Below are 24,562 nucleotides of genomic sequence, written 5' to 3' on the forward strand. Positions count from 1 at the left end.
ATCCAAAATTTTTCGGATCCCAGATTTGATGATCCGAAATATGCCAATCCGAAATATGCCCATGGATCCTATTCATATGTTTAGATCCCGTTCATTAACGTTCGGATTCGGACGATCCATCGACACCCCTAAGAAAAAGCGTTACTGCCGCATCAATTCACGTTCAGGGGTGCGAATTATCCAACAGGGAGTGCAAATTTATCATCACCCTAAGACACCCTTCCTTTATCAAAGAGAAACTCAACAAAAACTTCAAACCTTCAGGGGTGGGAATTATCCTATAGGGGGTGCGAATTTATCATCACCCTTCCTTTATCAGAGAGAAACTCCAACAAAAAGTTCAAACCAGAAACGATAACCCTTTTCTTTTAGTTTTCTGAAGATCAGAGATTCTCAAAAATGGCGGATTATCATTTCGTATACAAAGACGTAGAAGGGACATCGACTCAATGGGACGACATTCAGAGAAAATTAGGGAATTTGCCTCCAAAACCCGCCGCTTTTAAACCCCCACCTTTCACTCCTTCACAAGACGAAGATTCGAAATCCAAAGACAAAGCTTGGATCGATGAGAGAACCGAAGAGGAACTTGAAGATCTTGAAGACGATCCTGATCTAGATGACGATCGATTTCTCGAAGAGTACAGGTAGATTTAATCAACTGCTTGTTTCCCATTTTTCAATTCGATGAAGATTAGGGTTGTTCTTTGGATTTTGTCATAAATTAGGGTTTTTTCTCACTTCAATTCGATGAAAATTAGGGTTTTTCTTTGGATTTTGTCATAAATTAGGGTTTTTTTTCCTCACTTCAGTTCGATGGAAATTAGGGTTTTTCTTTGGATTTTGTCAGAAATTAAGGTTTTTTCTCACTTCAATTCGATGAAAATTAGGGTTTTTCTTTGGATTTTGTCATAAATTAGGGTTTTTTCTCTCTCACTTCAATTCGATGGAAATTAGGTTTTTCTTTGGATTTTGTCATAAATTAGGGTTTTTTTTTTCTCACTTCAATTCGATGACAATTAGTGTTTTTCTTTGGACTTTGTCATAAATTAGGGTTTTTTTTTTTTTTTGAAGGAAGAGGAGGTTGACGGAGATGAGAGAAACGGCTAGGGTTCCGAGGTTTGGATCGGTGGTTCCGATCACAGGAGCGGATTTTGTTAGGGAGGTTTCACAGGCGCCACCTGAAATTTGGGTCGTTGTGTTTCTCTACAAAGAAGGGTAATCAATTTTCATGAGATTTCTGAGTTTTTTCTCTTTAATTTTCTTTTCTCTTTGAAGTTTAATTATTATTATTATTTTGAATGGTAACTGAATATATTATAAAGGGAGAGACCGAAAAAGTCCCCCCGCACACCCCACTAAACAAGTATTACACAAAAGAGAAAAGAAAAAAGAAAAACAATACTATAAGAAATTAAGGGGGCAGAAAGTCGTAAAGCTGCAGAGCCTGCTTTGACAGCACCTGCTTTAGCCAACTTGTCCGCGACTTCATTAGCTGATCTCCTTACATTTTCGAACGCCATAGAGCACCCAACCGTCATATCCTTTATTTCATCGAAAAAACGAAGAAATCTCCAAGGAGGAACCCCCAAACCCTTAAGTCACTTAATGACATTTAACGAGTCTCCTTCCACGATAGTGCTCGCCATCCTCTCACTCCCTAGAAGCAAAATGCCTTGATATGCGGCTCTAACTTCAGCTTCGTTAGAATCTGCTACGCCGATAGGCTTGGAATAAGCCTGCAAAACTTCCCCATTGGAATTCCTCAAAACATCCACGATCCCTGCTAGACCGGGGTTGCCCAAGCTTGATCAATCAAAGTTCAACTTGGAAAAGCCAACAGGTGGATTGACCTTCTTCTGTGAAATTACAGGATCAGAGACTTGACTGTTGCAAACCACTTTCCACCCCGCCCACAAGTCGAAAGCCGAGACAAATTTGAAAATTGACAGCGCCCTCGCCCAGGAAATCAATAACGCGACTACCTTGATATATAGATAGTAAGAAGAATTTGCACGCCCAACGAAAATCCTATTATTTCTTTCCATCCATAGAACCCACATCGTGGCCAATAAAGAAATCGACCACGAAACTTTCCCTTTTTTCCTCCATGGAATAAAAGACCACCCTTCAAAAAGATCATTCACATTAGAAGGAAACACCCACGCAATACCGAACCTCGACAGAACCCCTCCCCAAACCTCTCGAGCTACTTTGCAATGAATAAATAAATGATCCACTAACTCCCCTGCTTCAATACACAAAGCGCAATGATCGACAATAATCATATTCCTAGCCCTAAAAAAGTCCACCGTTTGTATACGACCTTGAATCGCCATCCACCGAAAGAAGCAAATTCTTGGGGGGACCTTAATCTTCCACAATTTTGCAACAGAAAGATTATCCTCGAACGGATTCAGGCCCTTGTAGAAAGATTTTACCGAAAAAAATCCGAAGAATCCCAAACCCATAACCTATTATCCACCCCTGAAGAGCTAATGTAATTGCCTTCCAAGATCTGAAGTAACGAGACCATCGAGTGCAATTCCCTGTCAGAAAAGTTTCTGCGGAATAGAGGCTTTCATATCACTTAATTGTCTCGAAACTCGAAACAATCTTTAACTAAAGCTTGCTTGTCTGCGGCCACAACATATAGATCAGGGAATAAATCTTTTAAAGGAATGACAGAACACCATACCATATTCCAAAAAGAAATTATATCCTCCGAATAAACTCTATATCTTACTCCGCGATCGAAACTTGAACTCAAACGCAGAATATCCCTCCACAAAGTCACCCCCGATTTATTGAAACGATTTAGAGATCTCCAATTTCCCACATCTGCACTATATTTACCACAAATAACTTTCGCCCACAACTGTGACTGTTCGTCGCCAAACCTCCACAACCATTTCCCCAAGAGAGAAACATTTACTTGTTTGATCTTTCTGATCCCCAGACCCCCACCTTTTACAGGCTTGCAAACATCTTCCTAAGAGACCAAAGAGAGACTACTCTTTTCCTTCGATCCTCCCCATAAAAACCTCCTCTGGATCAATTCGATACGCTTTGCAACGCTAATAGGGCACATGAATAAAGATAATTGGTAAATAGGAATATTAGACAAAATAGCCTTAATCAATGTCAATCTGCCCTCTTTTGATACCAAATTCCATTTCCAGGTATCTAGTCTCCTTTCAATTCTTTCCACAATGGGAGCCCAAGAACCTATTTTAGGTCTTCCACCTCCCAAAGGGAGCCCAAGATAAGAAAAAGGAAAACTATCCAAAAGGCACCCCATAAGATTTGCCAGGTTTCGTTGCTTCATCCTCTCCCACATTCACTGCATATAACCTAGACTTTGAAAATTTTGATTTTTGACCAGTAACGATTTCATAGCATCTCAACACCGCCTTAAGATTCAAAATTTGTGATATCTGGGGGGTACTAAATAATAGAGTATCATCCGCAAATTGCAGATGCGACACCTCAACTCCTTTCTGGCCACATTGTATCCCCTTAACTTGCTCCACGGATTTGCCTTTCTCCATTAAAAGACTCAAAGATTGAGCAACAATAACGAACAGGAAAGGAGATACAGATCCCCTTGCCGCAAACCTTGAGACGATCTAAAAAATCCTTTTGGAGAACCATTTATAAGAATGGAAAACCAAGCCGACGATAAGCAACTTTTTATCCACCCCCGCCACCTGTTCCCAAACCCCATTTTCCCAAGGAAATGATCCAAACAATGCCATTCCACTCTATCATAAGCTTTTTCCACGTCAAGTTTGCACACAACTCCTGCAGTACCAGTCTTTACCATCCAATCCACCGTTTCATTGGCCACCAAAGAGCAATCCAAAATCTGCCGCTGGCTCACAAAAGCACACTGATTTAACGAAATAATAAGAGGAAGAACCAATTTCATCCTGTCTGCCAATATCTTTGACAGGACTTTATAAAGGCAACCAACCAGACTGATAGGTCTAAAATCTGAGATCTTCACCGCTCCTTTAATTTTTGGCAACAGAGCTATGAACGACGCACCGGTGCCTCTATCTAACACCATACCTTCAAAAAATTCCTTGAAAAATTTAAGGATGTCCCCTTTCACAAACTCCCAGCAAGATTGAAAGAAAGCCAGACAAAAACCATCCGGCCCCGGAGCTTTATCGCAGTCCATCGAAAAAACCCCATTCTCCACCTCCTCTTTCGAGAACGGCCTTTCCAATGCTACCCTACTGTTCTCATCTAGCACCTTAAAATGCACATCATCTAATACCGGTCTCACTAAGTCTTCCGATGAATATAAAGTTCTATAGAAATTCAGAATTTCCTTGGTGATAACTTCCATATTGTATGATAATGCACCGTCGACCTCTAGAGCCTCTATACAATTGTTTCTCCTTCTCGCACTAGCTATGCTATGAAAGTAAGCAGTATTTTTATCCCCCTCCTTCTACCACACAGCTCTTGATTTCTGCCTCCACGATATTTCATCCTGCAATAAAAGACATCTATGTTCTTCCTTGTATCGACCCAACTCATTCAGCTCTTCCTCTAAAGCAGTCCCCTCCTCATCCGCCAAAGAGATAGCTCGAATTCTGTCAAGTAACCACAACTTTCTTTCAGATCTTACCCCGAGTCTATTAGAATTCCATTATTTGATTTTCTTCTTTATAGCTCTGAGCTTTTCCCTTATTACAAAATCCACCGCCCCTTCCACCTTGTGCGATACCCACCAAACCCCCATCAACTTCTCCATCTTTGGAATTTCAAGCCAAGCCAAGTCAAACCTAAAAGGAGAAGGACCCCAAGAATCTAATCTCGGATCAAGCAATAGCGGTCAATGATCCGAGAGTCGAGACTGAATGAATAAGAGCCTTTTGATATAAGTCCGGAAAGATGGATAACCACTTTGAGCAAAACAAAAACCGATCAATCCGACTCTTCCTGGTGTTTCTAGACCAAGTAAATTTAGCCCCCGACAAAGGAATATCAATCAATTCATGACTAGCAATAAAATCAGAAAATTCACCCATATTCTGATTGGATCTTCTACATCCCAGCCTCTCTTCAACCCATCTAATTTCGTTAAAATCCCCCCCCCCCCCCCAAGCACCACGGATGTCCCCACTTATTTCTGACTACGGCTAGTTCTTCCCATAAATAAACCTTTTCATTCCTCACTGTTGGACCATATATACCTGTGAAAGTTATCAAGATAGGTTCCCCCACCTTCCTCAAGACGATTGAAACTGAAAACCTACCTATCCATGAGTCTTGCACTTCCCACCTTGATTGATCCCACATAACTAGAATGCCCCCTGCAGCTCCAATGGCATCCAAGGATAGGAATTCCCAATTCGCATTCGCTCCTAAACTCTTAACTAAAGACCTATTAACCAACCCCATCTTTGTTTCTTAAATACAAACTACCTCAGGTTTATTATGTTTTACAACTTCTTTAACTTGAGCCTTTTTTTCCAAAGACCCTAACCCATTCACATTCCAAGAAATTATCTTCATGGACCAACCGATTTGAGAGCTAGATGACCCCTGTGACTTCCTCTTTTATTACTTTTCCTATTTGAAGATTTGAAGTTTCTACCATTAGACCCATCATAATTAACATCGGATTTGAGTTTGGCTAATTCTCGCAGCATCTTCTTGATCCCTCCAAACTGGAAGGGTCGGAAAAAATTCTCTGATCTAATTCTCTTCCCTCCGCAACCCTGAACATATTTATTAACTGATCCTCTGGTCCTGAATAAGTCAAGCCCAACGCCCTGCTAGTAGAAATAATGTGGTTTACAAACACCTCCAAAATCTCAGATTTAGGATCAACCCAGGAAATGGGTTTAGGATTTTCCTCTTGAGCAATAACCATAGCCAGATTATTGCACCTGTTATCAGACCAAGATGAGTATTCGTTGCCCCTATTATCCTTCCCACCGATACCATCCCACCTATACATCTGCGCTAATCTGTCTAATGATACATTGGATGCAGGGAGAACATCATTCACCTCCTCATTTTGCAAAAGAAGCTAGCCTTGACTCCCGCCTGTTAAAACCACATCACCCAAAAGACCCTCCTCATAGTTACATACTTCCAGAGAAGCTTCTGCAAAATCGTCCAGCAGATTAGTGATGAGATTAGATTCACCCAATAACCCTTCTACCCCTTGGTCCCCCAGACTTGTTGTTTGAAGGATCAGATAACACTTGGCTCGCACGGACAAACTGACCATGAGAGAAGAAGAAAAATTCCCAGAGGCTTTCAACCTGATTTGGGAACCTTCCGCACAACAAAGTCCACTTGGATAAGATATAGGAAGCCCATTAACCGAATTGTCCAAAAAGTCCACCAGATCACGTGGGCTATAGATCCACAGATCCGAGGGATAGGAGAAGAAACAACTTGCGACAAAGGTCCCATCTGCAAATACTGAACATCTGACGGTTGAGAACCCACTAATCTTTTCAGAGGGGAATGAGACTCCACCAATGTCGAGAAACCTACTACTGACGACCGCCTAACTGGAGACAAATGAAAACACGCCACGTTGTCCCTCTGCATGGTAATCATCCCATCGTTCAAATCGCCGTAAGCTACCCCCTTATAGCTCATGCTACCACCACGTGAAGAGGACACGTCGCAGGGTAGACTAGAAGAAGAAGAGGCGTACGAAAGCTTTTCTCCCCCTTGATTGCTATTCTGCGCACCCCTCTTCCCCGGCACGACTCCGCCATTAAACTCGTTCGAACCAGACCAAAGTTGAAAAAATAGTTCCGCCGTCTCCTCCGATTCACGAACTTCAGGAAACCAAGGCCGAGTAAAACATCTTGATACCACCACTTAGAATACTGTTTCATCTATACACACTGGAAGTTTCATTACATCGGGAGCAGAATTGGACACCATTAATAAGATCATAGCCGTCTCATACCCATTACCCTTTTCGCAAGACCCATCTGTCGCTAGCACTCTCCCGATTCTGCAACCTATCTTTCTGAAATTAACCACAGACCATGCATGAGGAGGCAAACCTTTAATCGACCACCAAGAAGATAAGAAGTTCCCTGAAAATCTATCCTTCCACTCAGATACCATTTCGAATGGACTAGCTTCTGCAGTTGCCTATTGAACCTTATACGAGTCCAGCAAGAGAATCTGTGAAGAGGCAACAACAAACTCCTGAGGTGCCACCTGCGAAACCTTTAAACTTCCTGTGTTTCCTGACATCTTTTCCTACCACATTTGCATCTCCTCTGCATCAAGAGTTATTCCACCTTTAGTTTTCCCCCATAGAGTGCTTTTAATACTGAACTGAGGAACTAATGCTATGGATTCCGCCCAGATTTCTTCCTGACAAAAAACTGTATCCTCATTAAATCCTGGCTCAGCATCATAGCCTTCTAACCCCTCCTCATTACGAGCTACGTCAGTGAATACCCCTGTTTCTTTTTCCACTTCCCCAATTACAGCTACCTTGAGCAAAGGTTCTTTCAACTTCTCCTTGGATGAGATAACTAAGGAGTTTTTAAAAAAATTGGAGGGAACATTCATGTCAAAACCCAACCAAACTTTCCCACACCTGTAACATTCCACCCTTCTTCTAAAGTTGATAAACTTACACTTAGAACATTTCCAACCCCCTAAATTACTTTCTTCCTTCTTTTTGCCACCCTGAACAATCTCTCATCTCTTCTACTACGTTTTACTTTCCAAACCTCCTGTAATCTTTTTCTCCCTGAATGGTACTCTATAGACAGAGAACCCAGGTTGTTATTCCGGATACGGGGCTGAAAAGCATTCCTATTCGTATTCCTCTCATGCCCATTTGAGTTCATGTTCTTCACAAATTCCTCCATCAATAGAAGCTGCAAGCCAAAACAGATTGAAGGCGTTCGTGATCTTTATTCCACCAACCGCCAGCAATTTCCGATTTGACAGTCTCACAATGTGCAGACAGAACTTCTCACCACACACCACCAGATATGAGATGGAAACAGAAGAAGATACCGTGATGGAAACCGAATCAGAGACAGATAGTGAATATGATGAACCAGAAGTGTATACAGTGGAGGATTCTGACACAGAACCAGAGAGTTCTACCACAGAAACAGAAGAAGAAGAGGAAGAAGAAGATGAAGATGAAGAAGAAGAAGAAGAAGAAGAAGAAGAAGAAGAAGCAAACGGAGAAACAGAGACAACAGAAATATGGGTGGATATTCCGAGAACAACAGAGAGACCCCTCCCCAATACGACAGGGACGCGCCGGAGAAGACGATCCTCACCAGACACACACAACCCATAGGCTTTTCTATCAACCTATCAATCCCCACCTGCTCCCCAAAGAATTAGCCCAAACCGTCGCAGTAGAAGTCCAAGCCCCATGTTCTACTTAGATTCAACGTCGGACGAGCCCCTCTCACCGGACTAAACCATATCGCCGGAGCAAAGCATATCCCTGCTTAGAAGTCGTCATTGTCCAGGTAACCAATATAATCATATCGCTAGTTGCATGTATGGCCTTCCTTCTTCAGGCCTTCCTCTCCCTCATTTTAGAAAGTAAAGTCAAACCACCGTAGTTGGAGCGGGGCCGCTTTCCCGGCGGAGGCGACATGGCACGTGCTCGTCCGCCTGTGTAAGCGTAGAGAGTAAAGGACATTGTCGAGTGTAGTGGAGAGGAAATGAGAGCTCTTTGAAGTTTAATTATATGTGGTGTATTTTTTTTGAAGTGATTTAATCTTAAACCAAGTTCAAATTGTTTGGAGAATGCTCATATTGACCGATAAAGAGCACTCTTTGATCTGGAAATTTAGTCTATTGAAAGTCCATCATTTGCATGCTATTTGGAATTGCTAAAAGGTATTTAGATTTGAGAAATTCAATGGCCTTTGAATTTTTATCCTATGTCATATAAACTTCTCATAGACACAATTCTGTGTTCAACCTGCGACTAATTGTGTTTCGCTGATCTTTGTTCCATGTTGGAATTGTGACAAGTCTTCATGTCATATTGTCCTCGGTTTGAACAGTGGTGAATCAGTGAGTAACCTGTGCATCTAATGTAGCTCCGAGGTTGTGAAGTATTAATCATTGTATCTTACACTGGTGAGAATTTGACATTAGTCGAGCTTCCAATTACCCCTAGTATATTGGAAAAATTGAAAAGTATTCGCTTACATGTGACTGTCTTGGACTATGGTTATAATTTGAGACAAATTTTGAGCCCAACCGAGACTTAATCTAAGGTCTGAGATTCGGTTTTTTAAAATTGTTTTGTGGCTCAGCTTCTGCGTTACACACTAAATTGAAGTATGCACTTAGTATCTTTGTCATGGTTTTAAATTTCGGCCGAAACGTTTCGTTTCGGCCGAAATATTTCGGTTTCGGTTTCGGTGGAAAACGAAACGAAATTCACATTGAGTCGGAAAAGTACCAAACTTCGCCGAAACGTTTCGGAAATTTCGGCTGAAACGTTTCGTTTCGGTGAAATTTCGGTGAAGTACAAAATTTCGCCTGAAATTTCGGAAATTTTGGTGAAACGTTTCGGAAATTTCACCGAAATTTTGGTGAAATTTTTACAAGATTTCGTCCGAAATTTCGTACCGAAACCAAAACGTTTTGGTTTCACTGATGACCGAAACCGAAACCGAGATTAAAAACCTTGATCTTGGTGAGGCTCCTTAATCAGTGTAACCAAACTCTTAAGCTCTTTCAAGCTGCCTTTCGACAGGAGTTAAATTTGGGCATGTTTTAGGGGGGTTTAGTCGTACGGGATTTTAATGTGGGGACTTTAATATGCGGACTTTGACAAAATGTCCATGACTCTTTAGGGACTTGGACTTGAATGTGCGGACACTTGGGACTTCAACATGGACTGTTATGCATTTATAATAGAACTGACCGATTAGATTTCCACTATTCAAAAGACAACTAATATTGGACAACTCGGCAACCATTGAAACTGAGAGTAAAGTCAAACTTGTCATAGAAATTTTGGAAACAAGTTGGCAGCAAATTTTAGAGATTTTTCAAGAGGCCTTATGTGCTAATCTCTGAAATTTATCAAGTAACCAAAACACAAACAGGCCCAGGGAGTTATGGCAGTATGTTAAGAGCGAAAAACACATCCCAATCCAATTCCACCATAGCTATGGTTTTGACAATTATTCAAACATATTGCGTTCTCGGATTTAAATTTTAGCCTCTGCAATTGAAATCTAAATCCTTAGGACTCAATTCCCCAAACTAGTCAAGCTGAACCAAGTATTTAAATAGCCAACTGGATAGTATAGCTTGGATTAGCCTTCTACTTAAAATCCTTAGGACTCAATTCACAAGACTTTGAGCGAACATCTAAGATGCACTCCATTTCCATTAATGAAAAGGCCTGAAACACCAACCTGAACTAAAGCAGTCGTTTCTATGCACAGAACACCTAATTTAGGTCCTTCAATTGCTAGAAATGGTGAGAAAAATGACTTCGAGAGTACTAAGCAGATGGGAATCCAATTCAACCAGAGCATAGAAGTGGACTTTGCATAGGATTCTTTAAAGAAAAAGACAAGATGAATGAGAAAAGGCAATTTTGGAAGAGCATTGCTCAGAAAACCCTACCCCGTCGTGGAAAACCGGAAAACAGGAGAAGGATGGGCTGGAACGGAGGTTTTGGGTTTCAGAGAGAGAGAGAGAGAGAGAGAGAGAGAGGAAAGGGGTTTGGTTGGGGTTTTATATACAAATACAGAAAATGGGGTTTCGAGTTTAGAGGTAAGGGAAGAGAAATGGATGGTGCTGGGTTTCAGAGAAGGAAAGAGAAAAGGGTTTGGGGTTTCAGAAATGAAAGTTCGTCTTCTCTAGTGAGGCCATGAACGAAACCAATCTGATTGGTCTTTGATGAATGAAAAGGTAAAAAATGAGAGATGGAGGAGGAAAAATGACAGGGATGGGGATGGAAAAAAATGAACGAGAGAGAGAGAGAGAGGAGCATACCTCATAATCTCTTTCTATGGTTTTTTTTTCCGTGATACACGATGAGAAGGCATGGACTTCAAGTTTTCACCTCGGTAGGCTGAACATTGAATGAGGTTTTTTTTCTTATAAGCGGGGTACTTCAAGTTCGCGCGCCCGGGGAAAGGTCGTGACATCACGAAATTTCCACTAAAGGTGCATTTCATAGTTCCCCAAAAAAAGCGCCTACAACTAACGCCGGATTTCAAGAATCCGCCAAATACCCCCTAAATCCGCCCCCACTAACCCCCCCTTAGAGAACTTGGAAAGTTCTCCGTGATTGCCTCATACTCTTAGAGAGTGCTTTCCCATTTCCCCTGCATCACCACCTCGGTCATTGGGCTTATGCCCCCTTTTTAATAAAGTTTCAACCATTCAAAGAAAACAGCTTATATCCTTTGATTCAATGAAATTCCATTACCATAGAAAGGAAAGAAAGTCCCAATAAATTGCTTGATTTGTTTAAAAATGAAATGACTTATGATTTCATGGTTTTAGAGATTCTTTTTCCGTAGGATTTATTGCTTTAAAGTGAGTATATATTATATTGAATTGCTAATAACCAACTAAACTGGCTTGTTTCCAATGTCAATGGTTTGTATAGTTTTCTACCCTATAAAAATGTCGTGAAGTTTGCATGGATAGAATGTCCTCAGTGTAGCCAACTCCTTCTCTCTGTCTCTCTTTAATATTTTAATATTTTACATTTTCTAAAAGTATATAATGCCGAAAAGCATCTTGTAGTTAACAATGCGGTTTTACAGTTTGAGCCTTCTATGATTTCAACAATCTGTATCCATTTCCAAAGCGCTGCATATATACATTAGCATGCATACAAACATACAGGATGTATATGTATGCATATAGATTGAGCCATGTGCCTCCAAAAAGGTTGCTGTGTTGAGATTGCATATCCCCAAGCTTTCCTAAACGAAAAATATATGTATGTGTGTTTATGTATCATGGATTCTCAATGGATGATTGACATGCAATTTGGTGGCAGAATACCAGAGTGCGGAGTACTTTCACAATGTCTTGAAGAACTGGCTACTAGATATCCTGGGACCAAGTTTGTTAAAATAATTTCAACAGACTGCATTCCCAACTACCCAGATCGTAATCTTCCGACTTTGTTGGTGTACAATAACAGCGCTGTCAAAGGAACTTATGTGGGATTGCATCATTTTGGTTCTCGGAGATGTACACCTGAAGGTATTTTATTTATCTGGCAAAACCTGTATACTCCAAAAATCAGTTTATCTTAGTTTTAATAGTATATTTAATTATGCTTACCTTATTTTGATCTGGCTTGTGATCACATAATTCTTTGTTAAGGACTAAGGATGTTCCTCCTAACACATCTAGTTTGCATGATTGTAATATTCAATATATCTTCTCTTTTCTTAATTTCTATATTTTAGATGCTATGAAATTGCTTAATATGTTATATTCATGTGCTTATGTAGAACTTGTATAGCCAGTTGATGCAAAGATTACTTCCATAATTTCTACTTAGTTTTGTAATGCTCATTTTATTTGTTTTAAATGAGTTAATATTGATGTTAGGCTATGAGTGTCGTGATGTAGGGTTCCAGATCCGTAGAGGGAGGGAGAGAGGAAGAGAGGAGGTTATTTTCAATTCCCTTCCGTGGAATGTTTTTCGACTTGTGAGAGTTGCATTCAAAGTGAAGTTACAAAGAACAATGAGTCTCCCTTCCCTCAGGAATGCCTAAGCTTCTTGCTTCCCTTTTCTTGCATCTTTCATGTCAAAACTAATAATTAATTAACTTTATCAGCATATACCATTCAAAAAATTAACTTTATCTGTATAAAAGTTTAGTTATTAGGGATATAGTCTAATTATTGAGTACAATCCAAACCATAACACAAGTACTTAATGCTGGATTCTTTCCTCTCTTCTTTGCTTCATCTTTCACTCTCTCTTTCTCTGTCTTATTCAACAGATTATGATATAAACCATAACACAAGTACTTAATGCACTAACATTCCCCCTCAAACTGAATTATGTCTCTGAATATGAATTGTCCGATAAATGCAGATGATGCTTACCTGCAAGGCCTTCAGTAAAGATATCTGCTACTTGGTCTTTGCTAAATAGGAGGTTTTTTTTTTTTTGGTTTGGAATGGCGATTACTAAATAGAAGTTATCTCACCACTTTTGCTCTTTCTCCAACAAAAATGGAAATTAGTCTCTCCGTGTTCTGTTCTGGCGTGAAACACTGGATTTTGGTAAGTTGATTACACTTTGATTATCACAATATAGCTTTGAATGTACCTGTGAAAACATTTACAACTCTTGAAGCAATTGCCTTAACCAGATCACCTCTACAGTCACTAAAGCCATGGCTCTGGTTCCACGTCAAAATCATCGTAATCTGATGTATAAGAGCGAGATAGGGTTTGAAGTTTGAACTGTATTCAACAAATTGATTAAAACCCCAGCCACTGATTTATATGCTGACAGCATGAAGTGCCAAAGTTGAATAAGTACATGATTGCCTCTGATAATGAATGAAGTGTACTGACCATACTCCTATTCATTTGATGATTTACTTTTTCCCATCACTGCTGCTAGCCTTCTTATTACATAAAGTTATTGTTGCAACAAGCTTGCAATTAGAGATATGGAATCCTCTAAGAAGATCCATAGCATACCTTTTTTTTTGGCGTGGGATGGGATGTGGGGGATGCGCGGGGGGTGGGGGAGGGGGGGGGGGGCGCACATTGGCATTATAACTCCTAGAACTAGCAATTTCCCAAAAAAAAAAAACTCCTAGAACTAATAATATCATCTCTACATAAACTAGTGTGTGAACTATACAGAAATCGTGACTTATTTATTATTGGATGTAAGATTCTTTGGAAGGTTAGAGGTGGAATTCAATTCAAATGCTTCAATTGAAGACGACCCTACGCATCTCATCGCTCCACCGGAAATTCCCTCTGCCCCTACCGTACTCCAGCTTGGTAGTTTGCACCGCTGTCCATGGTTGAGCCCTGGGATTTGATGGCGGACTTGAAAAGCCACCTACAGACTCTTTACGCCCAATCATTCCGGATAACGCTTGCATCCTCTGTCTTACCGCGGCTGCTGGCACAAAGTTAACCGATGCTTGTTCACCAGATACCGTCATTGCTTCTTCTCCGGGAAAAGAAGTTCACGACCCGTGGGTTTTCTTCCTCCAAGCGGCATTGCTCTGTCAGGCTTTTTCAGAATAGAGAAAATTAGCAAGTTTTATTGGGCATTCTACCGATCATGTCATGAGCCCATATATGAAGTGGACATAGACCTTATAAAAAAATTAAGGTAATTTACAGACGTTCAATTGATCCCTCTTAACTCTTGCACTCCTCTATTTGTTCCTGTAGATACAAGAGATAAACTCCCAAGATTTATTTGAACAATAAGATGAGTTGGCATGTTCTACGTGAACCTTGAATAGTTTATTGGATACATTGATAGGTGGCCATTCTGGCGCACCAAGTGAAATCGGTGGTTTCTTGGTCATAAGGAGATCGAGAAGGATCTAACCGTTGGTTCTTCAGCAAAGTTTGGGTTATTTTGGAAAAGCCCTAGGTAATGACAATATCAAAATTTGAGGTGGACTGAATTATATGTACTCAAATTTGGATGACTTTATCAAATCTGCAAAAAATCACCAAAACATAGAACTGGGGTTTATCATAAATCAAAATCTAACTGTTTATTCAAGATGCGACTTGATTATATTGGGCCGTTTATATAAATGGAAAAACTAAAGTTTCATCTTGATCAAATCATTGGATCAACGATCGAGATCAATTGATTGGTGTTTTGTATAAGAACATAGCAGACCAATCCAAGAAGTACCAAAGAAAAGATACTAAGCAAGGAAGGTTGGAGATTGGAAGAAAAAAAGTAGAAGATGAAGATCAAAATTGAGGAAAGAGAACTTATGGAAGATAGTTGGTGTTAGGGCATCCCGCTTCTAACAATCCAAGTGCATTCCACCCGATGATCAAGATATCTCACTTATGATCTAGTTGCAGAATCAGTCAATCCACATATGATAAAAAAAGCTTCACTTTCATTATCATTTACCATAGCATTTTTTTGATAGAATAATTCATCAAATCATGAATGGCCTATGTCCTACATATATATGGAACTCCCATCGACTTCTAGAGGCTTTCCTATAGCTTGCTTCAGGGGTCTCCACTTAATTAGGAAACAAAAACCTCATGGTTACTTTTGGGTTGCCTCGCACTCTAGAGGCCTAAGTAGGACTCTTACTTGAAATAGAAGCTAACTAAAGATACTTTATTAAAAATAGAAATAAACCCAAATAGAAACCTAGCTAGATTTCTAGAATTATACCTAAGCTTTTAACTTGATTCCCAATAGATTCTAACTTTGACTCTTACCAAAATAAAAGTCACCTGAACATAAAACTCAGACTTGCGGCAACTCAAGTGGGTCCCTTCTCTAAGCTATGAAACACCAAAGTATAGGGAAATTGCACCTTTTTGCAATTTTAAATACCCCCTCCATCCACACCACCACCACCACACACACCCACACCCAAAAAAAAAAAAAAAAAACTTTGTGACGTTGGTTCATGGTCTAGAGGTGGGGCACATGCTTCATGTGTTCCCATTTGAAGACTGTCTGCTTTGGCTCCTGTCCTTTTGTTGTGGATGTGATAAAATGAGACGATGTCATAAAACAAGACGGTTCCCACATTTTCTCCTCGAGTCTTTTCCTACATTTAGTTCTCAGTCTAGCAACTATACTTCGAAGGATCTCGAGATTTTTGTGTTATTGCCTTTTCTTCTCTTGAATGGGTCCTGCTACACTTTGATGTAGTTTCTTTCAGCCTTTGTATTACCTTTTGCTATCTGAACATGGCAATGGATCTGCAAAGGTGGTTTAATGAAGGATTGTGACATTCCGTACAAAATAGGGCCTCTTGATATTAGGCGTAGGTTCTATCCGAAAAACAGAGGCCTATCTATGCATCAAGCTTTTGTCACATGTTAACTAGGGTCTCAGCATTTAGAGGAATTTCTATAATTATCAGATTATTATGTATAACCAAGTCATGCACAAAACACCATCTATAATGATAACAACATATGTATGATGAGGCACGTTAGCATCATCCAATTCACGTGTCTTTACGGCTCATATCCAGTTTATCACGTGAAAAAAGGAAGAAGAAAAAAAGGCGATTTTGGAGCTCCCTCCCTAGGTCGATGGAAACCCTAGGGAGGGATGCGATTTCTTCCCCGTCTCACTCCCTGGTCTCTCGCTGGTCTCTCTCTCCTTCATCTCTCTCTCTCTCCCTCACTCCTTTCCTAATCTCTCTCTCTCTCTCCCCCATCTCCTTTTCTTTCATTTTTTTGATCTTTTTCTGATCTCTCTCTTTCTGCTTTTTCTGATCCCCCCTCTTTCCATCTCTCTGGTCTCTCTTTCTCTTAGATCTATCTGTCTTACTTTCTGACCTCTCCCTCTCTCTCCCTTGATGGGCAAGGGAGGTGTTAGTGGCCGGATGATGCCCGGAGTTGGGCAGATCTCGCAGGGGATGCAGCAATGGTGACTGGAGGTGCGGAATGGCCGGATCTGGGTCCGAGTGGGCCGGATTTAATGGGAAAGGATCGGATCTGGGTAGGTTGGATGGAGAAAGTGGGCTGATGAGTTGTCGGAAGTGGTGGACGTGGCAAGAGTATGAAAAAGGGTGGCCGGATTCAGGGGGAAAAAGGAGGGGGTTGTAGTGGTGTTAATGAGCCGAGCTGAGCTTGGCCCAGCTCGGCTCGGGTCATTAAGCTCAATACCTGAGCTCGGGCTCGGCTCGGCTCGGCTCGGCCAGGCTCGCAAGCCTTACCGAGCTCGTGAAGAAAAACCAGCCTTCTCCTCTTTCTTCTTTTGGATGGGGCGGATGGCGTGAATCATCGGAATAGGGGTCACTGCAAACTGGAATCACATGAAGAAAAACCAGATTTGTGTTGGAGGAGGTCAGAACTTGCAGAGACAGAGGTGCTAGTTTGGAGAGAACTCGCCGGATCCAGCGAGGACGGCCAGAGAAGATGGAGATGGCCGGATTCTGGCAAGATCATTGGAATCTATGGAGGTGGAGCTGGATCTAATGAAAGGGGAGTAGATCTAGGGTTCGTATTGAAGGTAGTTGATGGGAGAGATGGAGGTGGTTGTTGGATACGTAGGATTGCTTGCCGGTGGCGGATTTGCCGGAGAAGATGAGCGGGGCAAAACCCCCTACGAAGTCCCTCTCCCTCTCTGTTGCTCTCTCCTTTTCAACGAAGATGAAGGCCCCCTTGAAACCCTAATTGGATTTCTCATTTCTGCTTAAAAAGGGAAGTGATATATTTCGCCCCTTTTTCTTCTCATGGACAGCCCCCTTGTATTGTATTTGACTACTCTTTTTACACCACAGCCTCCACAGGGGGTGGTCTGAGGTGAAAAGGAGCTTAAAAAATACATATATTTACTTCCCCGTCTACTCCATGGACAGCCCCCTTTGATGAATTTATGACTACTCTTTTAGATACCAGGCATGGTCTTAGTAAAAAAATAAAAATTCTCCTTGTTATATTTTCTTAAAAAGAAAAGAAAAATGATATTGGTGCTGCTATGTTTTGATAATAGCACCCTTTCATCTTAACGAGCCTTAACGAGCCGAGCCTGGCCGAGCTCGGGCTCGACTCGTTAAGCTTAACGAGTCGGCTCGGCCGTTAAGGATTCGACCTGAGCCCATACTGAGCCGAGCTCGAGCAAGCCTCCAAGCCCGAGCCCAAACTGACACCCTTAGGAGGTTGGATGTGGAGGTGGTGGTGGTGGAGAAAAAAGTATGATGGAAAATGCGGACGGCGGTATTGAGACGACCGGTTATTCCAAACCCTCCTCTCCCTCGTGAAACGCGAAAGGCACGTGGATGTCGGAAATGGTGCAGCGGATGACTGGCAATGGGCTTTGGGAAGCCGTAGGTCACCGGATCTGAGGGCCATGTTGAGTGGCGGAGGCGATGGGTAGCCGGAAATAGCATTGGGGTTGCCGTCTGGAATTTGGGGGGTAAAGATGGGGTTTGATCGAGGTGCACGGTTGGGATTAGAAGGGCCGGGGTGTTAGGTTAGATTAGGTGTTTTGGGTTGCAGCTAATTAGCTGGAGTGGTGGAAGGCGGTGGCTGGAAAGGTAGTGGTTGAGGAAGGAGGTGAGACTAGGGTTAGGTGGAAGGTAGGGCAGGGTTAGGGTTTGGTGGAAGTGAAGAGGAAGAATGTTAGGGTCTCTAGGGTTAGGTGGAAGGAAGGGTAGGGTTTTAGGTTTTGGTGAAGGTGAAGGTGAAGAAGTTAGGGTGAAAAATGGTGGTCTTTAGGGTTAGACTAGGGTTTTTGGCTTGGTGGTTTAATTGGGATCCCCCGGGACGGGCGGTGGCGCAAGGTGGAGGCCGCCGAAAATCGGATTTGATGGATTGGCTATCGTGCACTGTTAGGGGCGCACAACAGCTTCAGGCCTTTCAGAGGGATTTTTGAAAATTGAATTAGCCGGCTAGAAAGTGGTGAGCAGTCTGTGTGACGTGGCAGGTCACAACTATGACTTGATGGGGCCCACAAATATGACTCTTTTTGTTGGATTCGATTTAATTGAGACCATTGGGCAATGTAAAGGAAATGAAGGGGGAATGGTGAAGGCACTCTCAGCTGCGTTAGTAGATGAAGAATTCAAAAGGGAAGTGAAATAGTTATTCGGCAGGGTGGCAACGCATGGAAGTGTAGACCTAACTGTACCGATTGCACGATATATGCAAGATATCCATCGGCCAAAGTAATCGAAGAACGGATAGATGTTTTTTCAACGTCTAGCTAGGGTAGTTTCTATTTTGGTTTATTTATATTTTTAATGAAGTGAAGAGTCCTAGCTAATTTCCTATATCTGTTTTTGTTTACATCAGAATCCTAAGATAGATGGACAACTAAAGGGGATCGTGGTTTTCTTGTTTCCTAATTGGGAGGAGACTCCCTAGTCCTAGTCCCTACTTAGCTTTGGAAGCTCCTATAATCGTTGGACTTGTATATATTTGTAGGCCTGCGGCCCTCTTTTGATGAAGAATGTTATGATTAGAAAAAATATTGCTTGCACAAAATTACTTTTGATGAGTGATTCTCCATGAATCTTGGTGTGATGTCTCGATCAACCTTATGTGTGATGCCTTAGTAAGAATCCTTGCGGGCCAAGTCTCTTCCAAGTTTTCAGTTTGTCTCGGCACGCGATTTATGGCAGGGGTGGCGTGAGGTTTGTTTTAGCACTGAGTGGAACTCGTCGTTTGTTCAGGTTTGGGAGCCTTCAGAGAGTTGTTTCTTAAAGCTTAATTTCGACGGTTCAAGTTTGGGAAACCCGGGTCCGACGGGGATTGGGGGTGTTTTAAGAGATGCGGATGGCTTAGTGAGGTGGGCTTTCTCGGTCCCTATTGGTCTGGTGGATTCCAATGAGGTGGAAGTGTGTGCAATACATCAGGGGATTAAACTTCTTATGGGTCAAGATTTAGACAATGTGGTGGTGGAAGGTGACTCACTCAATGTGATTAGGTGGTTGTCCAGATCCCATCTTCCCCCTAGGGGACTCACCGACTTTTTTTAATGATATTATCAACATCGTTAAGGTTGCCCCATTGTGATCTGGTGGTCACGGGTTCGAGCCACGGAAACAGCCTCTATGCAAAGCAGGGGTAAGGCTGGATACATCTAGCCCGCCCCAGACCCTGCAATGGCGGGAGCCTCGTGCACTGGACCGCTCTTTTTTTATCGACATCGTTATCTCATTGAGTATTTCTTTCCGCCACATGAGGAGATCGGCTAATGGGGTGACGCATAGGTATGCTAGGGATGGGGTTCGTAGGGAGGCTTTCATGCAGTTTGATTATCTCCCGCCCTGATTTGTCTTTTGTATTCTCTATTTTTTTATTTATTTTTTCTGTTTCTTGTATATCCATTGTCTATGTTTTGTACTTTTGACCATCTTGGTGGTTTTTAATGAAGCGTTCAACCATTCAAAAAAAATAAAAATAAAAATACATAAGACATCCATCATATAATCACAAAAGAAATAAAGCCTGTTGTTGTTGGCTCACATCAACATCGTTGGGGCCCTCTTTCGAAATGTAGACTTCTCTTTGATTTCCCATGCTACAATCTTTGAGCCGCCTCCATTCTCTGCTATCTTAACAGAATGTATTGCTGCTCAGTTACTGGAAAGTTATGATTCTTCCACTGGTCAATGCTAGCTGCACACTGGCGGTTCTAAGTATTGTAATCGCAAAAAGTTTCAAATCCCTAAATCCTCCTGATCTTTTTGTCTTATTGTCAACACCAAGGTTGTCAGGTTTATAGGTCTTAAAATTCTATTCCAGCAATATTTTTCAGGCTGATTACTGGCCTCTAATGTTCCAAAAGTGACAGTTTCAGGGATGTAACAAAATTAGTTAAAGAGGCATCTTTTTTTTTTTCTTTTTTCTTTTTTAAAAGGCCCTCACATACAAGAATGTCCTTCTAATGCCTCCCATCGCAGTGGCATCTACAATTTCATTTGCATTGCAAGGGATGTGGCAAAAGAAGAGGGAAATAGATAGAACTATAAAGATTTAAAATCTTGTCAATGATTCCTGCAAATCTCCACAGGCTCAGAGAGTTATTCTTTGCAGATGAGATGACATTGGAAGAGTTGCCCTCCAACATAATGCTGCCACCTAGATGCAGACTAAAAATGTGCAACCCAGGCAGTAATACATGTGCTTTTGCCTCGTTCCTGTAGTTCCTTCTGATCTGGGTCGCATAGATAGAACACCCCTCATCCCCACTGATACCTGCTGGACTATATAATTCATGCAACTGTGAATGGGGCTAATAACTACAGAACGCATCCTTTTCTCCCAGATGGTTGCAGTTCCAGCCCAACGAGAGTGCTGATGAGGACTGTAGGAAGACCCAAGGGATGTCAAAAAGGTGAAGAATCCAGTTCCATACTTCCCTCACAAACAAAATGAAGGAAAATATGGTTCTCTCCATAACCCTCTAATGGCGATTTCTTTTTTGATACTGACTGTAAATTTCTTTCATTTTTCTTCCTTGTTGGAAGTGAGTATGCTGCCTAGACCCGGAAGGACAAAGCTTAAACAAAGAACCTGATCTCAAACGAAACCGCGATGGGGGTGTGAGTTAACTAATGAAATACCATTCATCAAATCAATCCCTTGTAAGCCCATTCCTGGCTAACCTCTCCGATGTCCCAGTGCCATATCTCAGCAATAAGCAGCCTAAACCAGTATTTGAGTCCCCCTCACCGGAAGGAGGAACCTCACTTAAGGCAATAGGCCCAACTACTCATTATGCATGTCCTTGCCAGCTAACTCCAGTAAATGAACACCCATCTCTTTCACTCCCATTTAAGTTTTAGTATTCTACCCATATTGTTCTTCTTTCTGAATCTCTTACTCATTATTTGAAAAAAGCCTTAACCCACCCTTGTACTTCCCCTCAAATTTCAATCTTCTTTTCTTTTCCTTTCCTTTCAATCTTCTTTTCAAGATTAGAGATCTACTATTTGCTTCCAACCCTTTTTCTTCAGGACAGGGGTAGCTCCTTCCTTTGGATGGCTTCCTTATCATAATATATACCCAAACTGGTATTCAATGGGTGCCCCGTCTCCATGGAAACAACAACCCCAAGAAGAAGAAAACCCTAAAAATCAAAGCCCAAATCAGAGAATTTTCTTTTTCACTCAACTCCCACCATGACCAAGGGTAAATCCTCTCTCCTGTTACTTAAATCTAAAGGAGAACAGCTCGCTAAAGAGAGTGTTGTAGTGGTTGAGTCCAACATCGATGTCGAGACCGTCTATGATGGCTATCTCACTACAATCATGGTTGAAGTTGTCGGCCTGGTAGCCGCCAGATCCACTATCACTCACCTATCTGAAACTAAAGACGAGATCTAGCTCCTCTGGGAAATTCCTAACTTCTGAAACCCTTAATCCTAGCTACTCGTCCTTCTGTCCAAGGCATCGATTTCTGTGGTTGCATCATCGATCCATAGGAAATCCCTTGTGGCATTTTTTTTTTCAAATCCTTTGGTTGCGTCTGAGAGAGCGGAGGTTTGTAACAGCTGATGATGGGGTTTTGGGTGAGAAGGGATGATTTGATGCAGGGTGTTTTGCATTTGTATGTGTAGGGACAAATGTGAAGGGTTGTTGGGATTTTGATGGTTCTAGGTCCCCTAACCATTCGCTTGTCAAATCCCGTTAACTTCTGTAAATTTTGAATATTTGGGACAAATTCCACATCAGTAGGATATAGAGAGACCCTGGGCACAAAACCATGAGTCCTTCAAAATATCACATGCATGAGACGGAAACAAAGAGTTACAAAAATACCCTAGCTGTGAAAGTATATAAAAGAAAATAGAGAATATGGAAATGACTAACATGCACCATAAACTCTACTACTCTCTGCATGTAGTTTGAGGCTTTGAGCTTTTTATCTTGGTTTCTGCACAGGCTGTTATTATCTCTGATCACATTTGCGCTTCTATCAGTCATCTGGTTCTAATATTGCTCTTGACCATTTTGCTGAATACTAGGAAAGAGTGGTCAACAGAAGTCATAGGCATAAAGGTGGTGTGGTGGGAATTGTAATAGATTTTGACAGCTGGTAACAAAGTGATTTGCCCCATTATCAAAACATTGTCGTGAAAATAACATCCTCCCTATAACATTCTAAAAAAAAAAGATAACATCCTCCATAAAACAAAATGCACTAAATGTTTCTACGTACAATTAATTTTGCAGTATACATAAACAAATGTGATTCCTCTACAAAATTCTTGTGCATAGACCAGTGCTGCAGTTGAATATATAATTTAAGGAAATGATATCAGCCCAACCATGTTTTGATATTTCCACTAACACATCTTGTCTTTTAGCATTTAAAGAGCTGTCAAAAGGTTATTACGGTTCCCAAAAAGCTCTCACAAGCCAATTTAAAAGGAAAAGACAAGCTGTATCGATACAATTATTAAAGCATGGTTGTGCTGGTATCATTTCCCATAATTTATTATTTTGAATCTAGATTTTTTTAATTGACTCGAACAATTTCTTTTCCCTCTCTTTTCAACTGTACGCTGCTGTTTGTTCAGTAATTTCTGCACATATTGTTGTGCTTTTGCTGAGAATTATTTAGGCCCTGTTTGTTTGAGATTATGACAACTGATGGTAAGCCCCCAAAGGCCCAAACCGATAATTGGAAACCGATAATTGGACTCAAATTAGTGTCATAATCTCAAACGAACAGGGCCTTGTAAAGGACCTGGAATCATTCCAAATTAGTTCTCCGACCATCTTTTGGCCTTTTCAAATGAGAATTCATTACTTTGGATACAACAGTTTTCAATCTTGGGAAGGGTTCAAACTTCAAAATACACATGCAGATGCATGGAGTTATAATTTAATTCCTTGATCAATGTAGCTCTGTTATCCTTCCTTGGAGATTTCAAGTCATGGGCAGAACCCTGGTCCAACTGCTCTGCATGTTTTTTTTTTTTATCATGATTAATCATCTTTTAGGAAGATTCAGCGTTGAATATCTTATTTCTATCTTGATTTAATTTTGCTTATTTTCCTCTTTTTCAGCTGTTGCATTGGCTCTTTGCCAATCAGATCCTGTGCTTGATGATGGCCAGAAAGGAAGTGATTCGTCAAGGAAGACTGTCTTGGAGGGAGTGCGCAAGAGGTTTATAGAGAAGCTTGTGACCCAACACGAAGATGACGAAGACGACTATTCTAGCGACTAGAATTCCTCCTCATCCTGTTCTTGAAAGCAAGCAATTGCTATGATTAGCTCTGTGAGTTTTGGCTAGAGGTGTTATAAATTCTGTTTCTGGCTTTGGTAATGTTTCCTCAGTTATCTCAATCTTGAGAAGGAATGACATTTTGCTACTTTTTTATTATATGAAAATGCCCAAAATATTAGCGACTAGATATATGCAATTTTAGATGTGGGAGAAGAAAAAATCGATAGCCGGGCCCCATCTTCACTGTACAAGAGGCACATGTAAAGCAATTGGAACCATTCATCTGCCAGGGCCCACTCTGGAATCATTCCATCTGATTGTTAATTTTTCCTGTTGAATGTGAAATGTTGAACCTTTTCCGTTAAATTGTTCATCGTCACTGCCGGCAGAACGATTATGATATTCCAGTAATCGCTCTCTCCTCTGCAGAACAGCAGACCCATGAGGGAAGTTCACTGAAATGATGAAAATAATTTTTCATAGCTTGATTTGAAGGATTATGGTGCTTCTGTGATTTTTTTTTTCAAGCAGGATTGACAAACAATTAAGCATGTGATATTCAATTTGCCAATCTGAGATTGGAGAACATGAGCCTGAGATTTCATGGCACATCCCCTGTTAGACTGAAACTAAAACTGGTTTTGGGGACTATACAATCTCTCCAATGTCAGTGTTGACTAGACC

The 24,562-nt window shown here is 41.2% G+C and overlaps 1 protein-coding gene across 1 annotated transcript; it reads left to right on the forward strand.

The window, feature by feature from the left end:
- Window positions 1-268: 268 nt before the first annotated feature.
- LOC143862480 (Thioredoxin superfamily protein) lies at window positions 269-24,063 on the forward strand. The gene is made up of 4 exons (XM_077373530.1): window positions 269-647; window positions 1,075-1,218; window positions 12,029-12,237; window positions 23,718-24,063. Exons 1-4 carry the CDS (start codon window positions 400-402, stop codon window positions 23,876-23,878), a joined length of 762 nt encoding a protein of 253 aa, XP_077229645.1. The 5' UTR covers window positions 269-399; the 3' UTR covers window positions 23,879-24,063.
- The last annotated feature ends 499 nt before the right edge of the window (window positions 24,064-24,562 follow it).

Source organism: Tasmannia lanceolata, unplaced genomic scaffold, assembly GCF_043159265.1.
Source record: "Tasmannia lanceolata isolate RefF3 unplaced genomic scaffold, GAP_Taslan_0.1 ptg000037l, whole genome shotgun sequence".
NCBI classification, from domain to species: domain Eukaryota; kingdom Viridiplantae; phylum Streptophyta; class Magnoliopsida; order Canellales; family Winteraceae; genus Tasmannia; species Tasmannia lanceolata.

Coding starts and splice junctions, on each gene's coding strand:
- LOC143862480 (XM_077373530.1), top strand. CDS start 400: ATGGCGGATTATCATTTCGTATACAAAGACGTAGAAGGGACATCGACT. Junction 648..1,074: donor CGATTTCTCGAAGAGTACAG/GTAGATTTAATC, acceptor TTTTTTTTGAAG/GAAGAGGAGGTTGACGGAGA. Junction 12,238..23,717: donor TCGGAGATGTACACCTGAAG/GTATTTTATTTA, acceptor CCTCTTTTTCAG/CTGTTGCATTGGCTCTTTGC.